The sequence below is a fragment of the Hyaena hyaena genome, unplaced genomic scaffold (genome assembly GCF_003009895.1).
Source record: "Hyaena hyaena isolate Hyena2069 unplaced genomic scaffold, ASM300989v1 scaffold_121, whole genome shotgun sequence".
Classification (NCBI taxonomy): domain Eukaryota; kingdom Metazoa; phylum Chordata; class Mammalia; order Carnivora; family Hyaenidae; genus Hyaena; species Hyaena hyaena.
Genome location: NW_024080753.1, coordinates 3,325,205 through 3,350,113, shown reverse-complemented (window position 1 = coordinate 3,350,113; position 24,909 = coordinate 3,325,205). Strand labels below are relative to the sequence as shown.

The 24,909-nt window shown below is 50.4% G+C and overlaps 1 protein-coding gene across 2 annotated transcripts in view; it reads left to right on the top strand.

The window, feature by feature from the left end:
• Nucleotides 1–24,909, top strand: part of ITGA9 (integrin subunit alpha 9) — a 326,966-nt gene that overhangs the window by 12,993 nt on the left and 289,064 nt on the right. For both annotated transcript variants that reach the window (XM_039237208.1, XM_039237206.1), the window contains exons 2-4: nucleotides 3,096–3,223; nucleotides 4,551–4,657; nucleotides 14,500–14,623. In XM_039237208.1, coding sequence (XP_039093139.1) covers nucleotides 3,096–3,223; nucleotides 4,551–4,657; nucleotides 14,500–14,623 — 359 coding nt within the window. The remainder of the gene's footprint in view (nucleotides 1–3,095; nucleotides 3,224–4,550; nucleotides 4,658–14,499; nucleotides 14,624–24,909) is intronic.

Genomic DNA, 24,909 nt, shown 5'->3' with positions numbered 1-24,909 from the left:
GCAGCCCTTGGCTTGCCCTGGGGCCTCTGAAGCTGAGCCCCAGAAGCCAGGGGGGACGTCGACCCCTTAATGTGGCTTTCTCCTCGCCGGAGTTACGTTTTGTGTGTCATCCTGCGTTTGAGCCGGAGCAGCCAGGAGCCAGCTGAAGCGGCCCGGTGTGGTCTCTGCGTGGGAAAGGGCTTGCTGAGGTTTCCAAAGGCTGCGGCCTGGGCCGCAGCCCCGCTTCTACCTGGAGGTTCTGCAGCCAGCCCCCCCCCCAGGCTGAAGCTGTAGGAGTGGGGGACCCCAGCAGGCACCCGGAGGGACGGCTTCCTGGGTGCTACTGAGGGGCCGCGGGGAAGCTGGGGGCCAGCTCCTCTTACGCCCCCCGCGGAATCCAGTACTGACTGTTAAGACTCAGCTGGAAAGAGATGGTCCGGGAAGGGTGGGTCTTCCTGGCTCCATGTGGTTCTGGGCCTTGAGGGCTTGGGCTCAGGGCAGTGGGAATTAAGACAGGACATTCCTGGGGTATCTGGCTGGCTCAGTCAGTAGAGCACGCGACTCTAGCTCTCCGGGTTGTGAGTTCGAGCCCCACGTTGGGCGTGGAGCCTACTTAAACAAAAGAGACAGGCCCCACATCCCTCCCGTGGACCTGATGCGTGTCTCTGAGCCGCAGTAGTGTGGGCGTGTAGCCTCCGCTGAGGGTCCGTCTGAAGGTCCCAGACTTTTGTTGTCTGACATATAGACCTCTACTCCTTTCAGCAGGGGTGCTGGGGAGGGAGCAGTATCATTCTGCTGCCAGGGTAGGGGTGAATATCGTGGTCCCAAGGTGAAGGTGGCTCTCAGGGCAAAGTGAGGAGAGCCGGGACCAGCCTTCCACATCTCCAGAGAGGCTCTCTGGGGCCAGGCCAGCCTCTGCCAGGCTGCTTTTCCACAGACACATAACAGGTAATGCTTTCTATGCCACCGTGGGAGGGGGTGGCGTACTTTACAATGTGCCTGGCACCTTTCCAGGTGAACGACCACTCCTTTCTAGGCTGCTGGACGGAAGGGGCAGCTCACGTTCTTGTTGGGCAGTGGCTTGGAACTTTCTGCTTTCTCCTCTCTGGGCAATGGTGTAGATCTTGTTCAGAGTCTCACCTTACAGGCCCTTTTCCACATGGCTTGTGGCTGCGCATAAACTGTGCCTGATTGGTGCCGCTTCGTATTCTCAGCACCGCGCTGGAAACGACGCACAAACGCAGGGCAGAATCGGTTCTGTAACGTCTGTGGGGAGCTTGTTGCCAGGGCCCACTCCGTCCTATGTCCACGCAGCCCTAAATGTGCCTTGTCTGTCTTCTTCGCTCGTCTTGCTCTTTCCCTCCAGTGGGGAGGGGCCAGCCCATTCCCACGGCAGCTTCCGGTTCAAGATAAAGGATGTAGAGCTTCCTTCTTGCCCTTATTCATATGTGAACTATCCTATCTCTGGTTTGCCTTGGGATAGAGGATGTGGTTTAAAAAAATTTTTTTTAAATATTTATTTTTGAGAGAGAGAGACAGAGCATGAATGGGGGAGGGGCAGAGCGAGAGGTACACAGAATCTGAAGCAGGCTCCAGGCTCCGAGCTGTCAGCACAGAGCCTGACACAGGACTTGAGCTCACTAACTGTGAGGTCATGACCTGAGCTGAAGTTGTACGCTTGACTGCCTGAGCCCCCAGGTGCCCTGAGGATGTGGTTTATAATCCAACACCCCTGCTGTTTCCCCCTAAGTGCATATGTTTTGTGTGGCGGAGTGGGGAGAGGAAGAGGGGAGCACAGAAGAGAAATGGCATCTCTTAATTTCCTACTTTTTATTTTTTTACTAAAGTGTCCCACACATCCAGAAAAGTGCCCATGTCATGTATGCAATTCAATGAATTGTATGTCTGAGTATCTGAGTAGACACTACTCAGGTTGGAAGTAGCACATCGTAAGCACCCGGAAAGACCCCCTCCCTCGCTGTACCCCCCTTGCTCTTCCCCAGAGGTAACCCAGGCATGACCTCTAGCACCAGTTAAATTTTACCTGCTTCGGACTTCAGATAAACAGACTCAGACAGTGAGTACCTGTGGTCCGTCACGTCTTTTGCCCGGTGCCGTGTTTGTGAGACTCCTCTGCGGGGCCGCAGTTGCATGTTTGTTGGTTTTCGGCGCTGGGTGGAACGCCGTTGTAGTTCTGTAGCACCGTGTGCCTGTCCGTTCCAGCACTGAGGGACCTCGAGGTTTTGGCCGTTGCATTTTCAGCTTTGAGCGTTTTTGCCCGCGTCTCCGGGTGGATGCGTGTATGTGTTTCTGCTGGGTGCCTCCCTGCAGATGGAACTGCTGGCCCTCGGGAGGCCCGTGCCCGCCTTCTTAGATGCTGCTGACTGGTTCTCTAAAGTGGTTGCCACGGTCCACAGTGCCCTCGCCCCCCAGGAGTGCTCGAGGGCTCCGGTGCCTCCACATTCTGGCCGGCCCTGGGCATCTTCAGTCTTCGGGGTTTCCCCTTCCAACAGGTGTGAAGCGGCATCTCCTCGGGTTTCTCTGATAACTAACATAGTTGAGGATCTTGTCATACGTTTATTGGCCATTTGGCTCTCTTCTTTTGTCAGGTGTCTGGCCCACTGTTCTGTTGGTCTGTGTTTTTTTTTTTTTTTTTTATTGACTTGTAGGAGTTCTTCATAGATTCTGGATAGGACTTCTTTGCTTGGATGTGCTCCCAGACAGTCTTAGGCTTTCAGTGTGCCTGGGGAGGGGCCCGTGGGTGGCTCAGTTAGTTAAGCATCTGGCTCTTGATTTTGGCTCAGGTCACGATCTCGTGGTTTGTGAGATCAAGCCCTGCCTTGTGCTCCCTGGTGTCAGTGTGGAGCCTACTTGGGATTCCCTCTCCCCCTCTCCCTCCACCCCTCCCCCACTCATGCTCGTTCTCTCTCTTTCTCTCTCAAAATAAATAAATAAACATTTAAAAATAATGTGCCTGGAGAAACTCTAACAGGCTCACCCTCCCCCTTGGGCCCCCCAGAGCGTCCAGGCAGCCCACCCGTGGCTGGGTAAGATTTAACCGTGGGCCTCTTCCCTGGCACTGGGTTGTAACAATGTCCTTTCTTCTTGATGTGCAGGGTCCTTGTGGGTGCACCGAAGGCAGAGTCCAAGTACAGCACCTCAGTGAAGTCCCCTGGGGCTGTGTTTAAGTGCCGCGTCCACACCAACCCTGACCGGAGATGCACCGAACTAGACATGGCTCGAGGTGGGTGGATATCACTGCCAAGATGGAAGTGGATTCCGTGCCCTCACACTTCCTCTTTTTCTTCTCAGAGTGGCCTGATCATGCATCCCCTCTTCCTCCTTCCCTCCCTCCCTCCTTCCCTTCTATCCATCCATCCATCCATCCATCCATCCATCCATCCGTGCATCCATCCATCCATCCATGCATGCATCCATGCATGCATCCATCCATCATATGCTAGGTGCCTATTCACTGAGACATGCTGGTGAACAAAACAAAGATCTTGCCATCCTGGGCCTTACAAATTAGTGGGCAAAGAGACATTGAAATGAGTAGTTGAGTGCAAGAAGACCATCGGGAAGGTGGATAGTTGATCTACACATGATTGGAAGGACTCACGGTGGTTAGCTGGGCAGGTGTGGGAGGCAGAACCTCCGAGCAGAGGAAAGCATGTGCCATTTTAAAGCTCCGAGTGAGGACAGCGCAGCTGGGGTGGTGAGCAGGAGAGTGGAGGCAGAGGGCAGGCTGGGGCTGGCTCACACAGGGTGGCGGGCTGGTGTAGGGTGTTAGGATTTCATGCTGTGCATCAAGGGGGAGGCCATTAAAATTAATCTTAAGTTTTATATTTTAAGTAAGGGAAGATGTGATAGATGGAGGTCTTCAGAAGCTCACTTTGTGGTCCAGTGGGAAATACATGTTCCAGCACCTTGGACTCAGGCGACTCTGCCTGGGTTCAGAGCCCGGTGCTGCCAGTTACTAGTTGGGACTTACTGGGAAAGTCCCATGGCCTCTTTGACCTCAGTTTCCTTGCGTGTAAAGTCGGGACTAAGATACCTACCTTCCATGATTACCTTGAGAAGGATAAGTGAGATAACAGATGTGACACGTATATCTGTACAGAGTGAGAGCTATTTCATTATACTCCCTTCAGGTCCTCACTTTCTCCAAAGTTCTTTCCCTTTAAGAGCTTCTAATTTTTTTTTTTTTTAAGTGAAGAATTGTGATGGTATTCTTCAGCTGAAAAGGACAGGGGTCTATGGTGTTCTTTAGTGCTACTCAAAACGTCTGGTTTGCCAGCTGCTCATTACTGTTACGTAGCAGATGAAGGAACTGGCTCCAGAACATAAATCACCGCACCACTTCCCTCATCGAGGAAGTCTAGCAATGAAGATAACACTGGCTAAATCAAACAGCACGCATCATGATGGAGCTGGTTTACATTTTGTTCCAGGCTCCTTATTTCCTCACCGGCGGGTCACCAGCACTTGGACTCTAGGCCTCCCTTTGAAAAGCAGCCAGTGGAACCTCATTTCTCAGAGCAAGTCTGGCTTTTCTCTTTTTCATCCAGGGAAGAATCGGGGCATGTCGTGTGGAAAGACCTGCCGGGAAGACAGGGATGATGAGTGGATGGGGGTGAGCCTGGCCCGGCAGCCCAAGGCTGATGGCCGCGTGCTGGTAAGTGCCATGGGGAGGGTGCGGCGCTCTGAGGATGAGTGACTTGGGGCTCCCTTAGGATGGCTGGGCAGCAGGGTGACAAGGGCATGGCCTTGAGGTTGTTGGGCTCCTGCTTGAACAGATGACGAATCTCTATATTTTTCATCTGTCAGATGGTTAGTGTCTGTCCCAGGGTGCAGAGATATGGCTCTTGAAACATGATCTTGTTCATTACATAAACATTTTTGTGAGTGTGTGTTTTTCAGGCTGAGGTATAGTGAGCATAAAATGCACAGAACTTAAGACTAGTTTGGGTTTTGACAAAGGTACACACCTGTGTGATGCCTCCCCTCCATCGAGTTATAGACTGTCTCTGTCATCCCAGAAAGTTCTCTTATATTCTTTACTAGTCAGTTCCTCCCACCCCAAGGCAAAGGCTCTTATGATTAGTATTACCATGGATTTCTTTTGATTTTTCTAGAACTTCAAATAAATGGAAAGCTACCTGCATGCTTACCTGTGTAAGACTTCTTTCACAATGCTTTTGAGATTAACTTGTGTGTATCAGCTGTTTATTCTTATTTATTCTTACATAGTATTATACATTATGAAATCCATGTTATTTTTAGTGCTCTACAATTGATCTTTGAACTTGAATGGGTTGGGACTGCATGGGTCCATTTATTCGTGGATTGTTTACAGCACTCTAACTGTATTTTTTTTCTCTCTTCCATGTGATTTTCTTAATATTTTAGCTTACTTGATTGTAAGAATAGAGTATCTAGTACATATAACACAGAAAGTACGTGTTAACCCCCTTTGATGTTCTCCATAAGGCTTCAGGTCAACTATTCGTTAAGTTGTTGGGGAGTCAAAATTATATGCAGATTTTCCACTGCGTGAGAGGGTTGGTGCCCCTAACCCCCGTGTCATTCAAGGGTCAACTATATTTGGCTCCCAGGGTACATATGGCGTTCTCGGGTCCGTTAGGTGCTTGGAGGAGGGGCAAGGAAAAGTCTTTGTCCTGGAGGCCTGTTGAGGGCTACGCCATCCAGGGAGGTAGTTGCCAGCCACATGGAGTCAGTGCATTTTAAGTTGTTCTAATTAAACATCCAGTCCTCCCTACTACCCACATTCTAAGCGGTGAGTAGCAGCCTACATGTTCTGGCTACTGCGTTGGCCGCGTCCAACCCTTCCATCATACAGAATCTTCCTGGACTCCACAAAACAGGAATTTGTGGCCTCCTCAGAAGTTTTGTCCATGTTTTCCTTTTTCTTTTATTCTTTCCTGTTGAGGTACGACACTAAGTACCACACACACAACTTGACATATCCCTTCTCCTGCATCCCTGTTGCTAGGGCCGGAATGTTCCCCTGTGCCCCTCTCCACTGATATAACCGGCATTCTGACTTCATAGGCCTTTTCTGTTCACTGGCTTTTCTTGGAAGCTGTATGAAGATTTTTCCTACGAAAGCCGAAGCTCAAGGAGGGAAAGTACTACCAGCTGCCATTCATTGAAGGCTTCCTCTGGGCCATATGCTGCAAAGTTGAGGGTTTTATGTATTTTATCCTGAGGAAGACAGGTTTTCCTTAAGGATCTAGGCAAAATGCTTCCTTCCCCTCTCTGAGAAGCCCGCTTTTGTGTTAAACTTCTTCATCGGAGAGGCTATTTGCGTGGACTCGGCCTGGCTTCTCACCACAGAGTTAGCGTGCACCCTGGCCAGGCCCCTCGGGGGAGGGAAGAAGCAGCTGGATCCTGTCGCCGGCATGGAGGGGCCACCTTACTGGAACCACTGTCGGTCTGTGGAGCCCCCAGCCCCGCTGTTTGTCTCTGTGTCCGGTGTTGCAGGCTGCCCTGGACCATCTCCAAGCCTCCTGGCCCTGACTGGACAGCTCGGCCCCAGGAAGGCTGGAATGCTGTCTGCCATCCTTTAGAAAGCCAGGAAGAAGCTGATCCATCTATAAATCAGGGTGGCCTGAGGTCAAGGTTCAGAACGGAGGCTGTGGCGGTCTGGTGGAAGTACCACACACGATGCTGGGGGCGCATGGAGCCCAGAGCCACAGGCTGCTCCTGCAAAAACTTCTCCTCTTCCCCCAGAAAGAGAACCTCTGTGTGGCCGAAGTTATTTCCAGAGGGTTCTGTGTCACTGCACATCAGTCAGAGGAGGGGGCTGCCTCTGGGGACGTGAATGGCGGGGAGGGTCACGGGGATGAGTTAGCAAAGGCAGCAGAGACGGCAGAGCTGGGGCTGAGTGGTGGTGGTGCCACGACGTGATAATCTGCTGTGATGATCTGCGCCTAGCGCATGCGGAGCTGCTTTTCTCACGTCTTACACAAGCACTGCTCCATCCGTTCAGTGAGCCACCCTGTGGGTGCCGGAGAGAGAGGGCATCCGACAGCGTCCATCTTCCTCATGGCTTTTTTTTTTATTATTGTGGTCAAAGACACAACCTAAAATTTACCCTTACCCATTTTGAAACATACAGTAGTGTTACCTGTGTGCACATTGTTAGGCTTCAGATCTCTGAACTTTTTCATCTTATAAAATAGACTCTGTACCCATTGAACACTCACCCCCCCTCCCCCAGCCTCTGGCAACCACTTCTTCTGTTTCTAAGAGTTGAACTGCTTTCGAGAACTCACAGGAATGGAATCATGAGGTGCTTATCTTGTCACTGGCTTATTTTGCTTGGCATAGTGTCCTCAAGTTTTCATCTATGTTGCAGCATATGACAATATTTCTTTCTTCTAGGGCCGAATATTCCTCTGCTGTATGTATACACCATACTCTGTTTATCCACTGATAGATATTTGGTTGTTGTGAATGATGCTGCTCTGACCACAGGTGTGCGATTATCTCTTCAAGATCCCGGTTTCAGTATTTTTGTATATCTGTCCAGAAGTGGCATTGCTGAGCGCTATGGGAATTCTGCTTATAATTTTTCTGAGGCACTGCCGCAGTGTTTTCTCACAGTGGCTGCGCCATTTTACATTCTCACCGACAGTGCCCAAGAGAAGGGTTCCAATTTCTCCATGTCGTTGCCAATACATATTTTTTTCTTTAATGGCGGCCATCCTCATGGGTGCAGGATGGTATCTCATTGTGGCTTTGATTTGAATTTCCCTAATAATTCATGATACTGAGCGTCTTTTCATATGCTTCCTGGATGTTTGTACGTCGTCTTTGGAGGAATGTCCGTTTGACTCTTTGGCCCATTTTTGAGTTGGATTGTTTGTTGTTGTTGAGTTGTCCTTATGGCTTTTTGTGCGTGTGCCATCTTGCTAGGAAGGGCTGAGTCTCCTCTGTTCCCAGCACCCTCCGTGCTCCGTGGTTTAGACTCCGCTTCCTCCTTGAGGCCTGCCATTGGTGACTGTGCTTTCTGGAATAAGCTTAGTATCTTTTGTGTCGCTAGGAGCTCAGCATTATGTGATGACCTTTATGAGTATAGTTTACCTTGTGTGAGCGTCTCCTTTTTATGGAAGCCACTTTAGGAGAGGCAGCCTTTTTTACCCTTTTCACTGTCAGTGGTCAGTGCCTGGAGATGATCTCTCTAAGGAGGGGCATCTAAAAGGATGTTTGAATAATGTAAGGGCTGAGTGTCACTGTTAAAACAATTAGAAAGCAAGCCAGTTGCCATCTCTGCTTGGTGGACGAGTGGTTGACAGAAGCATGAGGCAAAATGCTGTAAATCAGCCCTAGAAATGATAGGTGACAGCAAAGTATAAGGAGCAGAGACCTCATCCATATTTACATTTTGGAGGCCTCGTATCCACTTGCTTTTTCTTTAGTGTGTCCAATCTGCCTGTCAGGGCCTTCTGCTGGTCAAGTATTTATTTATTTATTTATTTAATTTTTTAAATGTTTTTATTTATTTCTAGGAGAGAGAGAGAGAGACAGCGTGAGCAGGGGAGGGTCAGAGAGAGAGGGAGACACAGACNATTTCTAGGAGAGAGAGAGAGAGACAGCGTGAGCAGGGGAGGGTCAGAGAGAGAGGGAGACACAGACTCTGAAACAGGCTCCAGGCTCTGAGCTGGCAGTCAGCACAGAGCCCGACGCGGGGCTCGAACCCACGAACCGTGAGATCATGACCCAAGCGAAAGTCGGACGCTCAACCGACTAAGCCACCCAGGCGTCCCAACAAGTATTTATTTTAAAATTAAACACAGGAAGATGGATGTTATTCGGACATGCTCTGAGCGCTTGGGGGACGTGGGGTGTGAGCACGGCACCTGCATCCCCGAGGAGTGTAATGTTGGATCCCATGGGGGGTTTCAAAAGGGGGTGGTGGGGTGAGGTTTTCTGAAAACCACATCTGGTGCTGACTTCCAAGTCCAGAACAGATGGAGAGTTTGCAGGCTGTGATAGGGCGTCCAGCGTTTCATCGACAAATGACATTTTCTGAGCCCTGAAGCCAGCAACCGGCTTAAAACGTCTGCCAGTCTTGGCTCACAGGTGTCGTGGCGCCTTCCTATTTTCCTCCCTGAACAAATGATACCAGATGCAGACACGGCATCCAGATGAGGGGCAAGCCCCTTCCCACGCCGTCGCCCTCCGCTCCCCAGGGCACAGATGACAGCTTAAGAACTAGGGAAAACGAAATCTTTTCTGGCCATGACCACCCGGCCAACTCAGCACAGGCACCTCATGGACTCTTTTCCTGGATTTGTGGGGCGCCTCTGAATGTTCACGTCTGGTGTTTTCTTCTTGTCGTTACTCTCCAAGGCTCAGACGACAAGTAATTGAAGCGTCCAGGTAATTCCCTCTGGGCACTATGCCGCGCCCTTTCCAAATGTCAGGGAGGCCCCTGCCTGCACACGACATCTCATCTGCCCACTTGTGTCCAAGCCGCGCAGTGTACACAGTTGCATTTACTCCCGTTGCTGTGTTTCCTGGTGGCTTGGTGGTTGGCAGAGAACGTTTAATGTGCTGTGACACATGTGGAGGAGGGCACACGGGTAATTTGTGTTCACTTCGATGAATTGTCATTTGGTCAACAGTCTCGGGGGACTTTCCCAGCATCCCAGAAGCCCCTTCCCCGGGCGCAGGCCACTCCCTCCTCCCTTGGAGCCGGCCTGCCTTGACGGGTGGGGTGTTCTCTGGCCCTGGCTGTGCAGGGTGGGCCTGAGGCGTGGTAGCAGCTCTGGCCATCTGTGTAAGAGGGTGGGGTGGGGACCTACGTGTCTTTGTGGCTGAGCCATCGGGAGAGGCTCAGGGTCCTCCCCTCTCCCCCAGAAGGACGGGCTGTTTCCATACAACAAAAAAGTCCTTTGTAATGAATTGCTCATTTTCTCCTTTTTATTTTTTTTGGTGGGGGAGTGGAAAACAATTCTTATAACTTGAAAGATGTCAAATTAGAAGATTTGGGGTAATGCTAGACCCTGTCCCCCTTTCTTAGGATCATCTGGAATCTGAGCTTGATTAGTCTTGCTGTTCCTAGAGTCTGCTTTTCCCTCCCTGCTCTGCCCTGCTCTGCCCCCTTCCTCCTCATGGCAGAACTCATTTGGAGAGATTGATGGGGTTAGTAATCCTTTGGAGACAGTCCCTAGGAATTTTTTTAATGTAGGAGTCAGATTGACGTGTGTGTGTATATATAATGATTATCGGGGCTAAACAGTCTTTTCTTTCTGTAATTTATATTCAGAAACACTCTTCTCTGTTTTCCTACATGTGTACTGCCTTTGACACTTTGATCTCTGACCTCACAGTATGCCTTAATTTTAGTTTAGTTTACTGTGAAATGCAATATTTGGATTTTCTAGGAATTCTCCAAGATCACTCCTTAAACAGTTTATGGCACTTAAAAAAAAACAAAAACAAATGAGGAGACTATAAACTAGATATTAAATGCGGAATGTCCTTCCTTAGAAGAGACAGCATGCCCTATGATAAATATCTGCCTCTCTTTATGGTCTCTCCAGCCTGGAAGTACAATAAAACATGGGAAGCCCTAGAAGCCAAGGGCTCTGCCGAATCTATAAGCTAAACTGGAAGTAATTTTCAGCCAACTAGATAAGTGATTCAAGTTTGCAAGCCATCAGAACTGAGTCAGAACTAAAAATTTTAAAAATCGATGACTTGGTGGAATGGAGCGATCATGTGCTTTGTGATAGATTTGTACAAGTCCTCGAGAAATGTGCTGTCGGCACCAAACGGGATCAGGTGGGGAGGAATGAAGGTGGTTTGCAGCATAAGTGATAACAGGAGACTGTTTTATGCAGTTTAATCTCATAGGGCAAGAACCAATGTGTGGGCAGAGTCACACTTCCGGTAGTTTTGCCCTTGGGCAGTGAGTGGCCTTGTCTTCAGGGGCCCTGTGGGTGGCTGATGTGAAGGAATGAAGACCAGAGAGGCTGGCAGGCAGTGGTTTTCATTACAGGAGCATCTGAGGGGTGAGCCCCGCAAGGAGGCCCCTCTCTCCCTTGGTGACCTGTGACCGTATTTCATTCGGCCCCAGAGCGGTTATCTTAGGGGCATTGGGACCTCTGGGTGGGGCGGTAAGAACAGCAGCTACTAGATCCTCTCAGGGGGTGGGTTTCACTGCTTCTCAGCAGAATGGGACTTTTAAAAAAATTAATTTATTTTTTAATTTACATCCAAGTTAGTTAGCATATAGTGCAACAGTGATTTCGGGAGTAGATTCCTTAATGCCCCTTTCCATTCAGCCCATCCCCCCTCCCACAACCCCTCCAGGAACCCTCTGTTTGGTCTCCGTATTTAAGAGTCTCCTATGTTTTGTCACCCTTCCTGCTTTTATATTATTTTTGCTTCCCTTCTCTTATATTCATCTGTTTTGTGTCTTAGAATCCTTATATGAGTGAAGTCATATGATACTTGTCTTTCTCTGACTAATTTCGCTTAGCATAATACCATCCACGTAGCTCCATCCACGTAGTTGTAAATGGCAAGATTTCATTCTTTTTGATTGCCGAGGAATACTCCATTGTATACGTATACCACATCTTCTTTATCCATTCATCCATCGATGGATATTTGAGCTCTTTCCATACTGTGGCTATTGTCCATAGCGCTGCTATAAACATTGGGGTGCATGTGCCCCTTTGAAACAGCACACCTGTATCCCTTGGATAAATACCTAGTGGTGCAATTGCTGGGTCATACGGTAGTTCTAGTTTTAACTTTTTGAGGAACCTCCATCCTGTTTTCCAGAGAGGCTGCTTCAGTTCATATTCCCACCAACAGTGAAAAGAGTTCCTCTTTCTCCTCATCCTCACCAACATCTGTCATTGCCTGAGTTGTTCATTTTAGCCATTCTGACGGTATGAGGTGGTATCTCATTGTGGTTTTAATTTGTATTTCCCTGATAATGAGTGATGTTGAGCATTTTCTTCATGTGTTGTTTGGCCATCTGTATGTGTTCTTTGGAGAAGTGTCTATTCATGTCTTTTGCCCATTTCTTCACTGGATTGTTTTTTGGATGTTGAGTTTGATAAGCTCTATAGATTTTGGATACTAACCTTTTACCTGATATGTCATTTGCAAATATCTTCTTCCATCCTGTCAATTGCCTTTTAGTTTTGCTGATATTTCCCAAGCTGTGCAGAAGGTTTTTATTTTGATGAGGTCCCAATAGTTCATTTTTGCTTTTGTTTCCCTTGCCTCCAGAGACGTGGTGAGTAAGAAGGTGCTGTGGCGAGGGTCAAAGAGGTTCTTCCCTGCTTTCTCCTCGAGGATTTTGATGGCTTCCTGCCTTACATTTAGGTCTTTCATCCATTTTGAGTTTATTTTTGGTATGGTGTAAGGTGGTCCAGGTTCATTTTTCCGCATGTCGCTGTCCAGTTTTCCCAGCACCATTTGCTGAAGGGACTGTCTTTATTCCATTGGATACTCTTTCCTGCTTTGTTGAAGATGTGGGTCTGCTTCTGGGTTCTCTATTCTGTTTCATTGATCTGAGTGTCTGTTCTTGTGCCAGTAGCATACTGTCCTGATGATGCCAGCTTTGTAATACAGCCTGAAGTCTGGGGTGGTGATGCTGTCTTGGTTTGCGTTTTCAGGATTGTTTTGGCTATTTGGGGTCTTTTCTGGTTCCATTCGAATTTTAGGATTGATTGTTGTAGCTCTGTGAAGGATGCCGGTGTTATTTTGGTAGGGATTTTGCAGGAACAGGAACTTTTAAATGGAAAACGGGAAATGTTTCCTAGTGAGACCAGGAGGACCCTGCCGCCGTGGGGTCTGGTCTCGTTGGCAGCACTTCTAGCTCTGAGACTTAAAGGAGCCACTCTGACACTTGGGGTTCCCACATTGAAAACAGGAATTCCAAAGATGCCTCTGGCCTCCCTCTAGCATTGCAGAAGAAGTCAAATGTGGGCCCTATAGATGCTGAATGTTGAGACCTGTTGAGTGTTTGAAGGAAAGAAACCAAGAAATTAAAGGCTCTGATGATTCTGGGGCACCAGAATATTTGGTGGCTCAGTCAGTTGACCGTTTGACTCTTGATCTTGGCTCAGGTCATAATCTCATGGTTCATGAGATCGAGCCCCACATTGGGCTCCTGACTGGTAGTTCAGAGCCTCCTTGGGGTCCTTTCTTTCTCTGCTCCTACCCACTCTCTCTCACTCTCAAAATAAATAAACTTTAGACCCAACAAACAAAAACTCTGATTTTTGAAAATGCATTATTTTAAGAAAATATATTTGTAGACCAGAGTGACCTGGGAGCGGAAGTGAGTGGTGTGTGTCCATGAGAAACAGAGTGGGCAGAGTGTATGCCTTCGGGGGAAGTGGGTCGGCCCCTAATCAAATTTGTGGATCTTGAGGATGTGTGAGGTCACGTGCATGCACACACACACACACACACACACACACACGTAACTGGAGTGGGCAGTGATGTCCGAGTGTGAGGCTGGGGGAGTTCTGTGGTGGGTGGGGTGGGGCAGGATGCGCCCCTCCCGAATTCCAGTCTAGCATGTGTCCAACCCCAGCACTGAGAGGCTGCTCAGAGAGCAGACCAGGGGTTCTGTCTGTCCCTAAGGAGCTCCCTGCTCATACAAGCCAAGCTCTCCCCTGCCTCGGGGCCCTCTGCCCTCAACCTGAGGGCCTCAGGGTGGCTGTTGGCCGTTATCTTAGTCTTCACTTGGTTTCCTTTTCCTGCTCTCCCGCTGCTCGTTCCCCAGGGCGCATCCCTGAAGTCCTGAAGCCGTCCCCTCCTCTCCTCTCCACTGCCCCCGCCCCCCACCCCCGGGGCCAGGCCAGCATCCATCCTCGCCTGGACGTTCACTTCCACTCTTGCCCACCTGTGGTTTCCACACTGCGGCCGTTCTCTCTCTAAACTGTAAACCAGAGCATGCCACTCACCTGTGTAGACTCCGTCCGCTTCCCTTGCACGTCCACTAAGGTCTGTAAGACCCCGTGGGCTGGCTATCCCCTCTCTGACCTCTTCCCTTCCACCACAGTCCAGCCCAGCCCACCTTCCTTTCCCTCGAGCCTTTAAGCTTTTCTCAGGGGCTTCCTCTGCACCCGATGACCCCTCTCTGAGAACACTCTTTCCTGCACACTCAGCGTGGCTGGCTCGCTCTCCTGTCTCCCTGACCTCCATCCTTCCTACCTTCGGAGTCTGTGTCCCGTAACCCCGGGTCTTTCCTTCCCAGTGTTCAGCACTAGGTACAACCCTTGTTAGTTTACATGTTTGTTTCCTGTCGCTTCCTAGGAGCCTCCTGGGGCTCGCTCCTGTAGGTTGCTAGTGCCCCAAACAGTGCCTGGTGCACAGCTGTGGCGGGGCGGGTGGGAGGGTGGCTTTCTGGCTCCTCTGCCCCTCTCCTCCCGCACAGCCACCTGGCGTCGCCTGGGCTCTGCTTTGAGACCTGCTGGGGCTGACTTCCTGCTCTGACCCCTCTCTGTCCCTTAGGCCTGTGCCCACCGCTGGAAGAACATCTACTATGAAACAGACCACATCCTGCCCCACGGCTTCTGTTACATCATCCCGTCCAACCTCCAGGCCAAAGGCAGGACGCTGATCCCCTGCTATGAAGGTGAGCACTGCTGACTCTCCCTTCGCCCAGCCCCACCCCACCCCTGCACCACCCCCATCCTCTCCGTTTCCCTCAGCTTTCCAAACTCTGACCAGAGGGCAGCACTGGTCCCTGGTTGGCCTCCTGGCACCCACGGCCCTGCCAGGGAAGGGGGTGACCAGGGGGCCATGGCTCCGGGCCCCGCCCCGCCCTGCCCCAGGCTCCGCGGTGCTTACGGAGCTATGTGAAGCCTCAGACCAAAATTCGCTGGGCCTCAGCCAAGCCATCAGGCAGAAGTTGGTTTTTGGGCCCTGCCACATGCTGTGCAGCCTTGGGAAGCGTACTTTCTCTCTCTGGACCTCGATGTCCTCGCCCGACAATTCCGAGGTTGGTCCAGATAGTCCCCATAGTCCTGGCTCCAAGATGGTGCCAAGGCTCCCGAGACAGCTCCACGGACAAATGTCCTGAGGCAGGGGCAGGAGGAGACACAGGGTTCAGTTGTTCCGTAACATCGCGTGGCTGACTTTCCCTCCCATCTGCTCTGTGCACCCTCATGGCAGTTTTAAGGCCTTGCCAAGGGGCACTTAGGGTCCTGGAGGGAAATGTATTTTCTCAGCCTCCCTGCTTAAAACCCCCAAACACCTGGGCACTGGGACCATGAGCTGATCACTGTCATCATTTTTATTAAAAAAATGCTTTTGAGCCGATCAAAGTGATGTTATTTAGCTCAGTTGAACTTGAGCTTTAAGGATTCAGGAAACGCTCTCCTTTTCATCAGTTTCATAGCTTGATACTAAGGTTTTCATTGCTTAATTCCAAGTGAGATAGAACTCATTGCCTCTTTAAGTGCTGTGCTGGTTATATTTTAATTATCTCCCTAATTTATTTGTTTGGATTGAAGTCTCCACCAGCCTGTGTCTACATTTCCTCTGGGTCTCCCTGGGGTTTCCCAGGTTTCAAATTTGTGTCCACCAAAAGTGGTTGTGAAAAATGCTGTCTGGACACATTCACTTTTCCGCCTCATGGAGGACCCTCCAGGGCCCTGAAGGGGACGCGAGTGTCCCGAGCAGGTGTCCCATGCAGTGGCCCCACAGGGTCACTCCCGCTCCCACAGCAGGAGACACGACCCATCCTTCCGTGAGGGTGAGCCTTGTTCTCTTCCTCTGTGTCAGCATTTGGTCAGCTGTCGCCGGGACACGTGGGGAGCTTGAACTCTGGCCCTGTTTGTCTCTGCATTGCCCCCGTCAAAGAAAAACTTCATCTGAAAAATAGGTGTAGTCAGTCAAGAGGCAGGGTAGATCGCTACGTACACAAACAAGGGACTGTGGTGGTGCTCGGCTGCCCCAGGCCACCTCTCACCTCTCTCCCCAGCAAAAAAGGCAGAGGCCCTGGAACAGCTTTTTGGGTAGCTGGTTGGCCCCGGGAGAGGTGAGGCCGTCCCTCCGGGCGCTGGAGGCAGTGATGATGGACTCCAAAGTAGCGATGCGATGGGACCAGCATGTGGCTTTTCCCAGAAGACATGAAACAGGGACACATTGCCGTCTCCAGCGTGTCCTCTACATTCCTCCATAAGCCTCGCGATGCAAAAGGACAGACCTCTGAGGTGGTCGCTGGAGCCCGGTGTCATGTGCATCGCCAGCCACCATGGCTCACGCCTCCAACGTGTCTGTCATGTGTGAGATCGGCACCAGGCCAGCCCTGGTTTGGGGCTTTACACATTCTCTCTCTTCATCTTTACACTCCCATAGAAAATAGCTATTCTTCTTCACTTGGGAGCTTTCTAGAGGTCATTCTAGAAGACACGGGGGCTGGGGGGTGGTGTGGGAAGTGAGAAAGGGAAGAGATGGCAGCCTACAGGCTTCCATCAGGGGCAAGTCTCTGGGGAGCTCTGGGGCCGGCGTGGAACACACCTTGGATTACCCACCTGGGGAGCGTGGGGGCTGGAGTCGGTCCACCATCTGTCCTGCTGTGCGTGGGGGCAGGGGAAGGCCCCTGGCAGAGAGATGCAGGTGCTGGCGGCCAGGCTGCATCACGGAAATGGTGAGGGCCCGGGGGAAATGGGGGGGGCAAAGGTGGGCTTCGGTGTTGCCGTTCTCCGGTTACAGATGAGGAAGCTGAGATCCGTTTAAGTGAGTTGTGAAGGTCGCTCGTGCAGTAAAGGGTAGGGCTGGGATTTGACTTTGTCATCACCTCAGCAAGTCGTTCTGTGCCCTCTTGGTTAGTGGTGATCTCTGTGTGTGTTTTGACATTTCCAGTTTAAATGAGAATTTAATAAGAGCCAGTCGGCAACCCTCACAGAACAAGGGTGATCGGACTCTCCAAATGTACACATTTTGGGTCGGTGCTCTCAGATGCAGGCCCTGCTTGCCTTCCCCGTTGCTGGCGGCTCTGGCATGGCGCTCGGCAGGCAGCTGGAAACAGAAGGCCGCAGCAGGGCCAGGCGGCAGGTTGGGGAAAGTCTGTGCCGCACGTGTCCCTCATTCACAAGCGTGTGTGGGCTCGGAGCCTAGGCCTTCAGACATGCTGTGTGTTTCTTCCCCTTCTGGGTGCTTGGGATCCTCACCATAGAACGTGGCCCCATGGCTCACTGTTCCCAGAGCTACGTGTGGAACAGACTTGAACGGAACCTGCAGCCAGACCCCAGCTGATCTGTACGAGTGGGAGTGAGAAACGAATGCCTGCTATTTGTCACGGAGACTTTGTGGTTATTATGCAGTTGAAGCTGACATGGGCTTGTGTCATGATCCCAGACTCCTCACACAACAGTGGGTGTGGGATAGCCCAGGCTTCCAGGATTACTCTTTCACTGTTCCTTGACTTAATGACGGCCAAGTGGAGGCAGCCAAAAAATTAGCAAAATGGTGGTCCCTCCTCCCCCCTCCCTAATCCTCCTTTCCCACCGACACACACACGTCCGTGTCTTAACTTGTTCATGGGGTTGGGGGGTTGGGGTAGAAGAGCAGCCCTGGAACAGTCGCTCTGTTGACTTTGGGGACGTCCACCTCCAGTTTTGTGGACTCTTGGTCTTAAAGCAACCAGATTTCCTCTTAATGTGGAAAAACTCAGTGACTCAAGCTCTCTGTTCCAAGCGGGTATCACATTACCGCTAAGTACCGTACAACGGAAATAGTTCACAATTTGACAGGACCTTTTGGATATGATCTCGGCCAGCCTATCTTTGTTGAGGTCTAGAGATGTGGTGTGCCTTGCTCAAGGCCAAGTTTTTCTTTCCATTCTGTTATTCATGTGTCGTGCAACGGAGAGGTAAGGTAGCACAGGGGCTAAGAGCACGACTCTGGACCTAGACGGCCAGAGTTCAAGTCCGGGCACTTGTTAATGTGCTAAGCTGTGCCTAAGCTAAGGGGTCTGTGAAGAGGAGGAAGTGAGTTCAGATGAAGTGAGTTCAAACTTGTAAGTTCTTAGAATAATGCCCAGCACGTGTGTGTGTGTGTGTGTGTGTACACGTGCGTGCGTACTAAGCATATGTATGCTTGTAGTCCGTATTCTGTGCTAATGTACTATATGCTAGGCAAGTGTTTGTTAATCACTATGGGGATGACTGCTGTGTCTACTAGGAATAGAGTCCACATCATCTGAGGTGCCTTTTGACCCAAGTGACACAGTCCCGGCTGTCAAGAAGTTCCCAATCTATAGGGAAAAACCATGGAAACATGATGTTTCACAAGCGGGAGAGCTGTGTGGGGAGAGAATTTCATGCCAGTGTATACACCGCAGGGCGCCCTCCCCAAGGACCCAAATGCACCCCGGGTCTAAGTGGCACTAAGACAGCTTATTTCATTTTGCAGCTGGAGGAATGGACCCCACATAGAGCCTGTGGCCAACTGGGGCTCATGGACGAAAGGAACATGGTGGAATCCATGTTGGTCATGGTGGCGGGTGCTGCAGGGGAGGAAGGGACCCAGCTGCTGCTGAGTGTGCATTTTGTGGAAGAGCTGCAGGGCCACTGAGGGGCGTGGGCGGCTGGGTCGGGCTGCCCTGCTGCGCCTCTGTGGCCTCACGCCTGTGGCTGGGCCCTCCGTGGGCATACATGCTATAATGCCTCCATTACGTGACTTCTGAAGGTTATTGTGAGGGGCTCGTGAGAAACTTCAGAAATGCTTAGAAGGGCCACACACTGTTCTCTCATTGTGGCCTTCCTGTGGGTCTCTCTGAGGGTCACCTGTGCTCTCTTCAGAACGTTGCAAGGTTGGTTTAATAGAAGAAAGCCTCGACGCATGTGGGCCCCTGTCCAAACTGTCTCAAACTTTTGAATTCTTAAAAAATTGATCTTTGGCACAAGGGCATTTTTCTCATGACTTTTCAGGTGCTTCCTGTTTCTGGTTGGGTGGGAAATGCTATCAGAATATCCTGTTTGGAACCAGGAAATGTAGAGGGAATGGGAAACAAAAGTGAATTTAGGACCCATAGTAAAATAAGCCAGTGCACGTACCATGCAGTCAGCCGCTTCGTTTCCACGTGCTGCCGGAACAGCCATTGCTCCCACGTGGCGTTTGGTCTCATCGGAATGTGCGGGAAAGTGAGGGGCTCGGTGCGACCATGAGGGGGGCTCAGTGCGACCATGAGGGGGGCGCTATTTGTAAACTGAAGAGCAAGTGCTGTAAACCTGGTGCTGTTAGCCGAGCCCGACTTGAGGGCTCCCGAAAGTTAGGTCAGTGCATTGCTCATACCAGGCAGAGATCTTTCGTCCCTTGCCCTTGAGCCCACTGAGGAAGGCAGCCAGACCTCGGCAGGAGCGGGGCGCGCTGTAAACTAGCCATCTTCTTACTGTGACCGAAAAGCCTCACTAATATGGAAAAACCGGGGAGCCGCTCTGCTAAGTTGACAAAACGTAGTCCAGGTAAAACACTGGTCACGAAGTGCAGTCAGAGCAACGCTGAATACGAGACCCAGCTTCAGAATCTGGATTCACCGCTCACTTGTTCCTGTGGTTGAACCCGGAGCTCCTACTTTGTCTGGGTGACTTTGGGTCGGCCCTTTGAGCCTCAGGGCCCTCATCTGTACAAATGGGGAGATTAATCCCTTAAAGAGGTGTTAGTAGGCACGTAAGGTGCCGAATGTAGTTCGTAGCTCAGGGTGAACACTCAGTTCACTTAAGTTAATTTTCGAATTAACATAACGCTGTTAGAGTATATCCTTAACCCTTCCGAGGTTTCTAGCTGACCCTGCTTTAATGACTGGATAACGAAGGGTATAGAAAGTTGGATATGACAACAATGACTTGAAGATTCTGTGAAAAGATTACAATTTCTTAAATATCCTTAAAGATCTTGTTTACATGATTTATTTGCTTGGTGGGCTCTCCTCATCCCTTTTTTTTTTTTTTTTGGTAGATGATCTCAAGTTTCATTCATGCCGTGTTTAAACCTTCTCAAGTTAGCAATTGTTAGGGTCTGAATTTATCAAATTTTACTGTGCTTTAAAATTGTCCCACTGATTCCAAAGATTTCTGTGCCACTTTCTGTCTATTATCTGGGGGTGACTGGCCTTTTATTCCCACTTGGCTTTTGCATCTCTCAGGACAGTGCTTATTTCTAAGGAAGGAAGTAGATCACCCATTCAGATGTGAAGTGTTTCCCAATGCCAAGCCTCTACTGGGGATAAATATCAATCGAGGCCCATTTACGAACAAAAAGGATTTGAGGTTTTGTCTTGTCTTGTGGTTTTGTTTTGTTTTGGAGAGAACTGTAAAAGGCTGAGTTGCTCCATTTAAAAATTCAAGAACAAACCCTATAAATTTTTATTAAATAAAGAACTCTACATTTACATAGGATTTTATGGTTTCTACAGAGCTTTCATAAACATTATCTCATTTAAGTAAATACAGCAAATTTAAAAGCAGATGTAGTTCTGTATTATAGCCAGTGAAGGCGGAGAGGGACCCTGAGGCAGGGAGAGAGCGAGGGTGGCCGGAGGGAAAAGCCAGGGCCAGAGGAGGAGGCCAGCTCCGTCCTGGCCCTTGGGGCTCTGGGAATCCCATCAAGTTTCATTTTGGTGCCAAGAATTTGACCACGGGCACAAATATATCCTGTATTCCCGACATGTTTCTGTGCACGGTGTGGAATGATTGACTCTTCAAACCATGTCATCTAATATTTTCCTTATGGAGGCCCACGTGTTAGGATCTCCTCGCCTAAAACTGCAAATCTGTATAATGGGTATCCCGGCCTTTATTCCTCTCAGACAGACTAACAGTTTCAGAGTTACCTGCCAGCTGCCAGGTATCGGGTTAGGTACTTAACATATATGATCCTACTGAGTAGTGACCTCATTTTGGGGGCAAGTATTCTTATCCCCATTGTACAGGTGAGAAAACAGGCTTGGGGAGGTTGGTGAAGGTCACAGGCTCATTAAGCAGAGAAAGGATTGTTGACTTTTAAGTTTAGAGCAGTTTCCTTTGTCCCACCTGTTCCATTGGAATGTGGGTTTTCTCCGTGACTATTGGGGTGCGGTAGCCCATCGCTCAGCACAGTCTCCCGTTGTGTCATAATTGTACCCTGAAATGTCAGGGCTCCATGCTAGAGACTTCCCAAGCTATGTTGAAGTTGTAATTGTAGACGCAGACTATAGACAAGTTCTAGCAGGTGCTGGGGGCAGATGGGGGCCCTCAGCCTGATAACATTTTACTGGGAGGCCTATCTGCTCTACGTCCTAGATCTTTCCTTACTGTAAGCATTTGGTATCACATCCGCACAGTGGTGTGTCCATGTGTCAGGGGTACTTATTCCATGAGTCTGGTAGTCTCGGTCATCATGTGAATTCTGTTCCGCTAGGAGCTGGGTGGGACTCTGGCTGGGATACGACTGTCCAATGTTCAGGGGCACTTTTTTTAGAGGGACGAAAGATCACACAATGTGCATTGCCTTGGTCATTTCAAGCTGCTGTAAGGAATCCAGCCGAACTGAGCCGAACTTGGACGCTCAACCGACTGTGCCACCCGGGCGCCCCTAATTGTTAATTATTTTGATAAAGTGGCTTTCCTTCCTCTCTAACCTAGCTATTTAGGTTATTTACTTTTTTCCCCCCATTTAGACTGTGGTCCTTGCAACTGAGGAAAGTTTTGTCTTTTCAGCTTTACGTGTTGAGCTGTCCTCTTACTAGTAGAGATCTGCCTGCCCAAATTTATTGTTCTCTAAATTGCAGCTTAATAATTAGTTACTAGGTATTCGCTTAGAAATTGGGCACCCTCCTACACTGTTGGTGGGAATGGAAACGGGTGCAGCCCCTCTGGAAAACAGTGTGGAGGTTCCTTAAAAAATGAACAATAGAACTCCCCTATGACCCAGCATAGCACTGCTAGGAATTTACCCAAGGGACACAGGGGTGCTGATGCACAGGGGCACATGGACCCCAATGTTCATAGCAGCACTCTCCACAATAGCCAAAACATGGAAAGAGCTTAGGTGTCCACCAACGGACGAATGGATCAAGAAGATGTGGTTTATCTATACGATGGAATACTACACGGCAATGAGAAAGAATGAAATCTGGCCTGTGTAGCAGCATGGATGGACCTTGAGGGTGTTATGCTGAGCGAAATAAGTCAGGCAGAGAAGGACACATATCATACGTTTGCACGTATAGGAGGATTAGGAGGAACTTAACGGAGGACCATGGGGGAGAAGAAGGGGAAATAGTGGGGGAGAGGGAGGGAGACAAACCATGAGAGACTCTTGAATGCCGAGAACAAACTGAGGGCAGATGGGTGTGGGGGGGAGGGGAAGGGGGGGTGTTGGGCATGGAGGAGGGCACGTGTGGGAATGAGCACTGGGTGTTATATGGAAACCAACTTGACAATAAACTACGAAAGAAAAAAAGAAATTGAGTGACAATTCAGAAATGATTTAAGACTAGAAAGCTATTTTTTCCCCTCTCTTTCGTGGCTAAGTTCAGGAGTTATGGGAAAGATAATTGTGAAATTGATACATTGCACAGATTATCTTTGAGAGCTGAACCTTTCTCACATAGGAAGAGAGATTGGAAGGAATGATATGTTATGCTGTATGTAAATTTGGCCTTTCCCTGGGTTGGTTTTATGCCACCAGCACCTGGGAAAAGCACAGGAAGTGACCCTACCCAGTTAAATTCTTGAATGAATTAAAATTCATTAGTGTAAGCTCCATGTATTGAGTTGTGGGTTGTGAACATTTGGAAACCAGTATTTTTTTCCTCTCTGAATTGCCTTCTGTTTAGACAAGGTTTAGTAAAACCAGCAGCTAAACCAAGGAAAATACTACCATTTTTAGAATGGAGGAGCCATTCGACCCAGTGAATCCGTGTGTGACGCAGGCCGAGGAATTCCAACCCGCCCACGGCGACCTGTCCCTCCCCCGCCCTGGGATTTCCAGGCCCCTTGTCCAGCCGCGTCCCAGACTCAGCCCTGCTGGGTTTCACAGCGTTCGGCGCTCGCTGCGGCCGCGGCTGCGGTCATGCCAAGCGCGATTCCCCTCTGCTGCTTCAGGGGGGAGAAATCTTTTGTTCTACGGCAGAAAGGGGGAGAGGTGCTAGCTTGTTGTAGCTCTCTGCCCGGCCACCTCCGTGGGGCAGGGGGAGATGGTGTGGACGTGCCGGGGTCGCCAGTGCAGGGCCCGCAGCCTGTGTTTGTGCGGAAGTTCTTCTGGGAACACAGGAGTCTGGAGCCCCCCACCCCCATCCTTCCAGCCTGCACTGCCTGGACTTCTCAGTGGGGGAAGGCATTGTGACCTGGGGGGTTTCTTGGGGACGCGGGATGGGGCAGCTTCTTGTCTCCACGCCTGCCGCCCTTCTCGGAGCTCGTGGCACAGGGGCTTGCCTGCCCTCTCAGGATCTGGACCTGAGTATTCTAGGAGCCCTCAAAGGACACGGAATTGCCCAAGGTAGAAGTAGCCAATCTAGGGGTAGAAAGCCCAGAAACGTCAATCCTGTGGGTCCGTGACCTGCTGCAGTCACCGTCACCACTGCCCTCCTTCAGCCTCTGGGGTCAGTGGTGGCCCCAGGTAGGGAACCCAGGACTCCTGGTACCCAGAACACAACTTCTTTTCAAGCAAGGCTGGGGTAGGTGACCAGGGAGCCTGACTGGATTGGAAGGCAGAAGTCAGGGCGGCAGAGCAGTGGGGACAAAGGTACAAAGCACGCAGGTTCGAGAGCTCGGGTGCTGGCGGCTGGAGGAATGTGCTTGGTCGCCTTGCATTTCCACCCGGGCCTTGGGGCTGTGCACGGAGCAGCGTGCGTGCGCCCCTTCCCTGAGCATCCTGGCACTGGCACACGCTGGTAACTGGCACGCGGCTGGTGCTGGGGACAGGGAGGTAAATCAGTTCCTCTTGGTGTTGAATCAACCGTGATGAACAAACACATGCTGTGATGGGGAGAGGGTACGATTTGCAGATGCCTGCAGGCTCACCTGGACAGAGAAGCTGTTCTGAGCCGGAGTTCTGGAAGGCTGTGAATATGAAAGTATCTGATCCAGTCACACCAGTCGATTCTTTCTACACTTGAGTTGCCGTGACTGCCTTCCCTGCCTCGAAGTATGTTGGTGGGATGGGGTGGGGGGGAAACATTAGGACTGGATTCTGTTCCAAGTTGAAGGGGTTAATCAGAGTCATGGAAGTTTCTGGGAGGTCAGCGTTCCGGGTTCTAGTCAGGAGCCCTGCGTGGTTTGATCCTTTGTTCCAGAGCATCCCAAGAAGGTGGGTGTAAACCCTTGGGTCTCAGAAAGTCAAAGCTGGTGGGGTGGTGCCTGTTTCCTCTGTGTCCCTGGCCCTCAGCCCTCTGATGAGGCAGTCCCAGCTTGGGGGGCCTGGGGCCGGCCTCTAAGGGCACCTCGATGCTGGCTGAGGCAGGGGGACCTTCAGGACTTTCTCCTGGGGCCGGGGCTGGGGGGGAACTCCTAGCTCCCAGTGTGGCTGTGGGTCCCTCGGGAGCCCCGCGTCCTGCTCCTGGCATAGAATGACCAGCACAGTTTGGGGATGAGGGGGAGAAAGACACATTTTCATATCTGCTATTTTTGGAGTCCTTGTTACACAGGAGACCTTGAGGCCGTTTTCTTTAAAACGTGACAGATTCCTGCATAATTCTTACTCATGTCATACATTTATGAGGCTGAACTGCTGTGTCCTGAGCTGTCCCTTTGCTCAGCTGGTGGAGTGTAATTTGCTTTGGTCCATTTGCTTGAGAGTTACACTTGGCTGCTTAACCCCTGGAGGCAGTGGGGGTGGATGTGCTTTCTGCCGGACCTTCAGATTTAATATAACTGTTTGGGTTGGGACGCTTGGATCCTTCTTGCCATTATGCTATTTGATGTAGGATTTAGC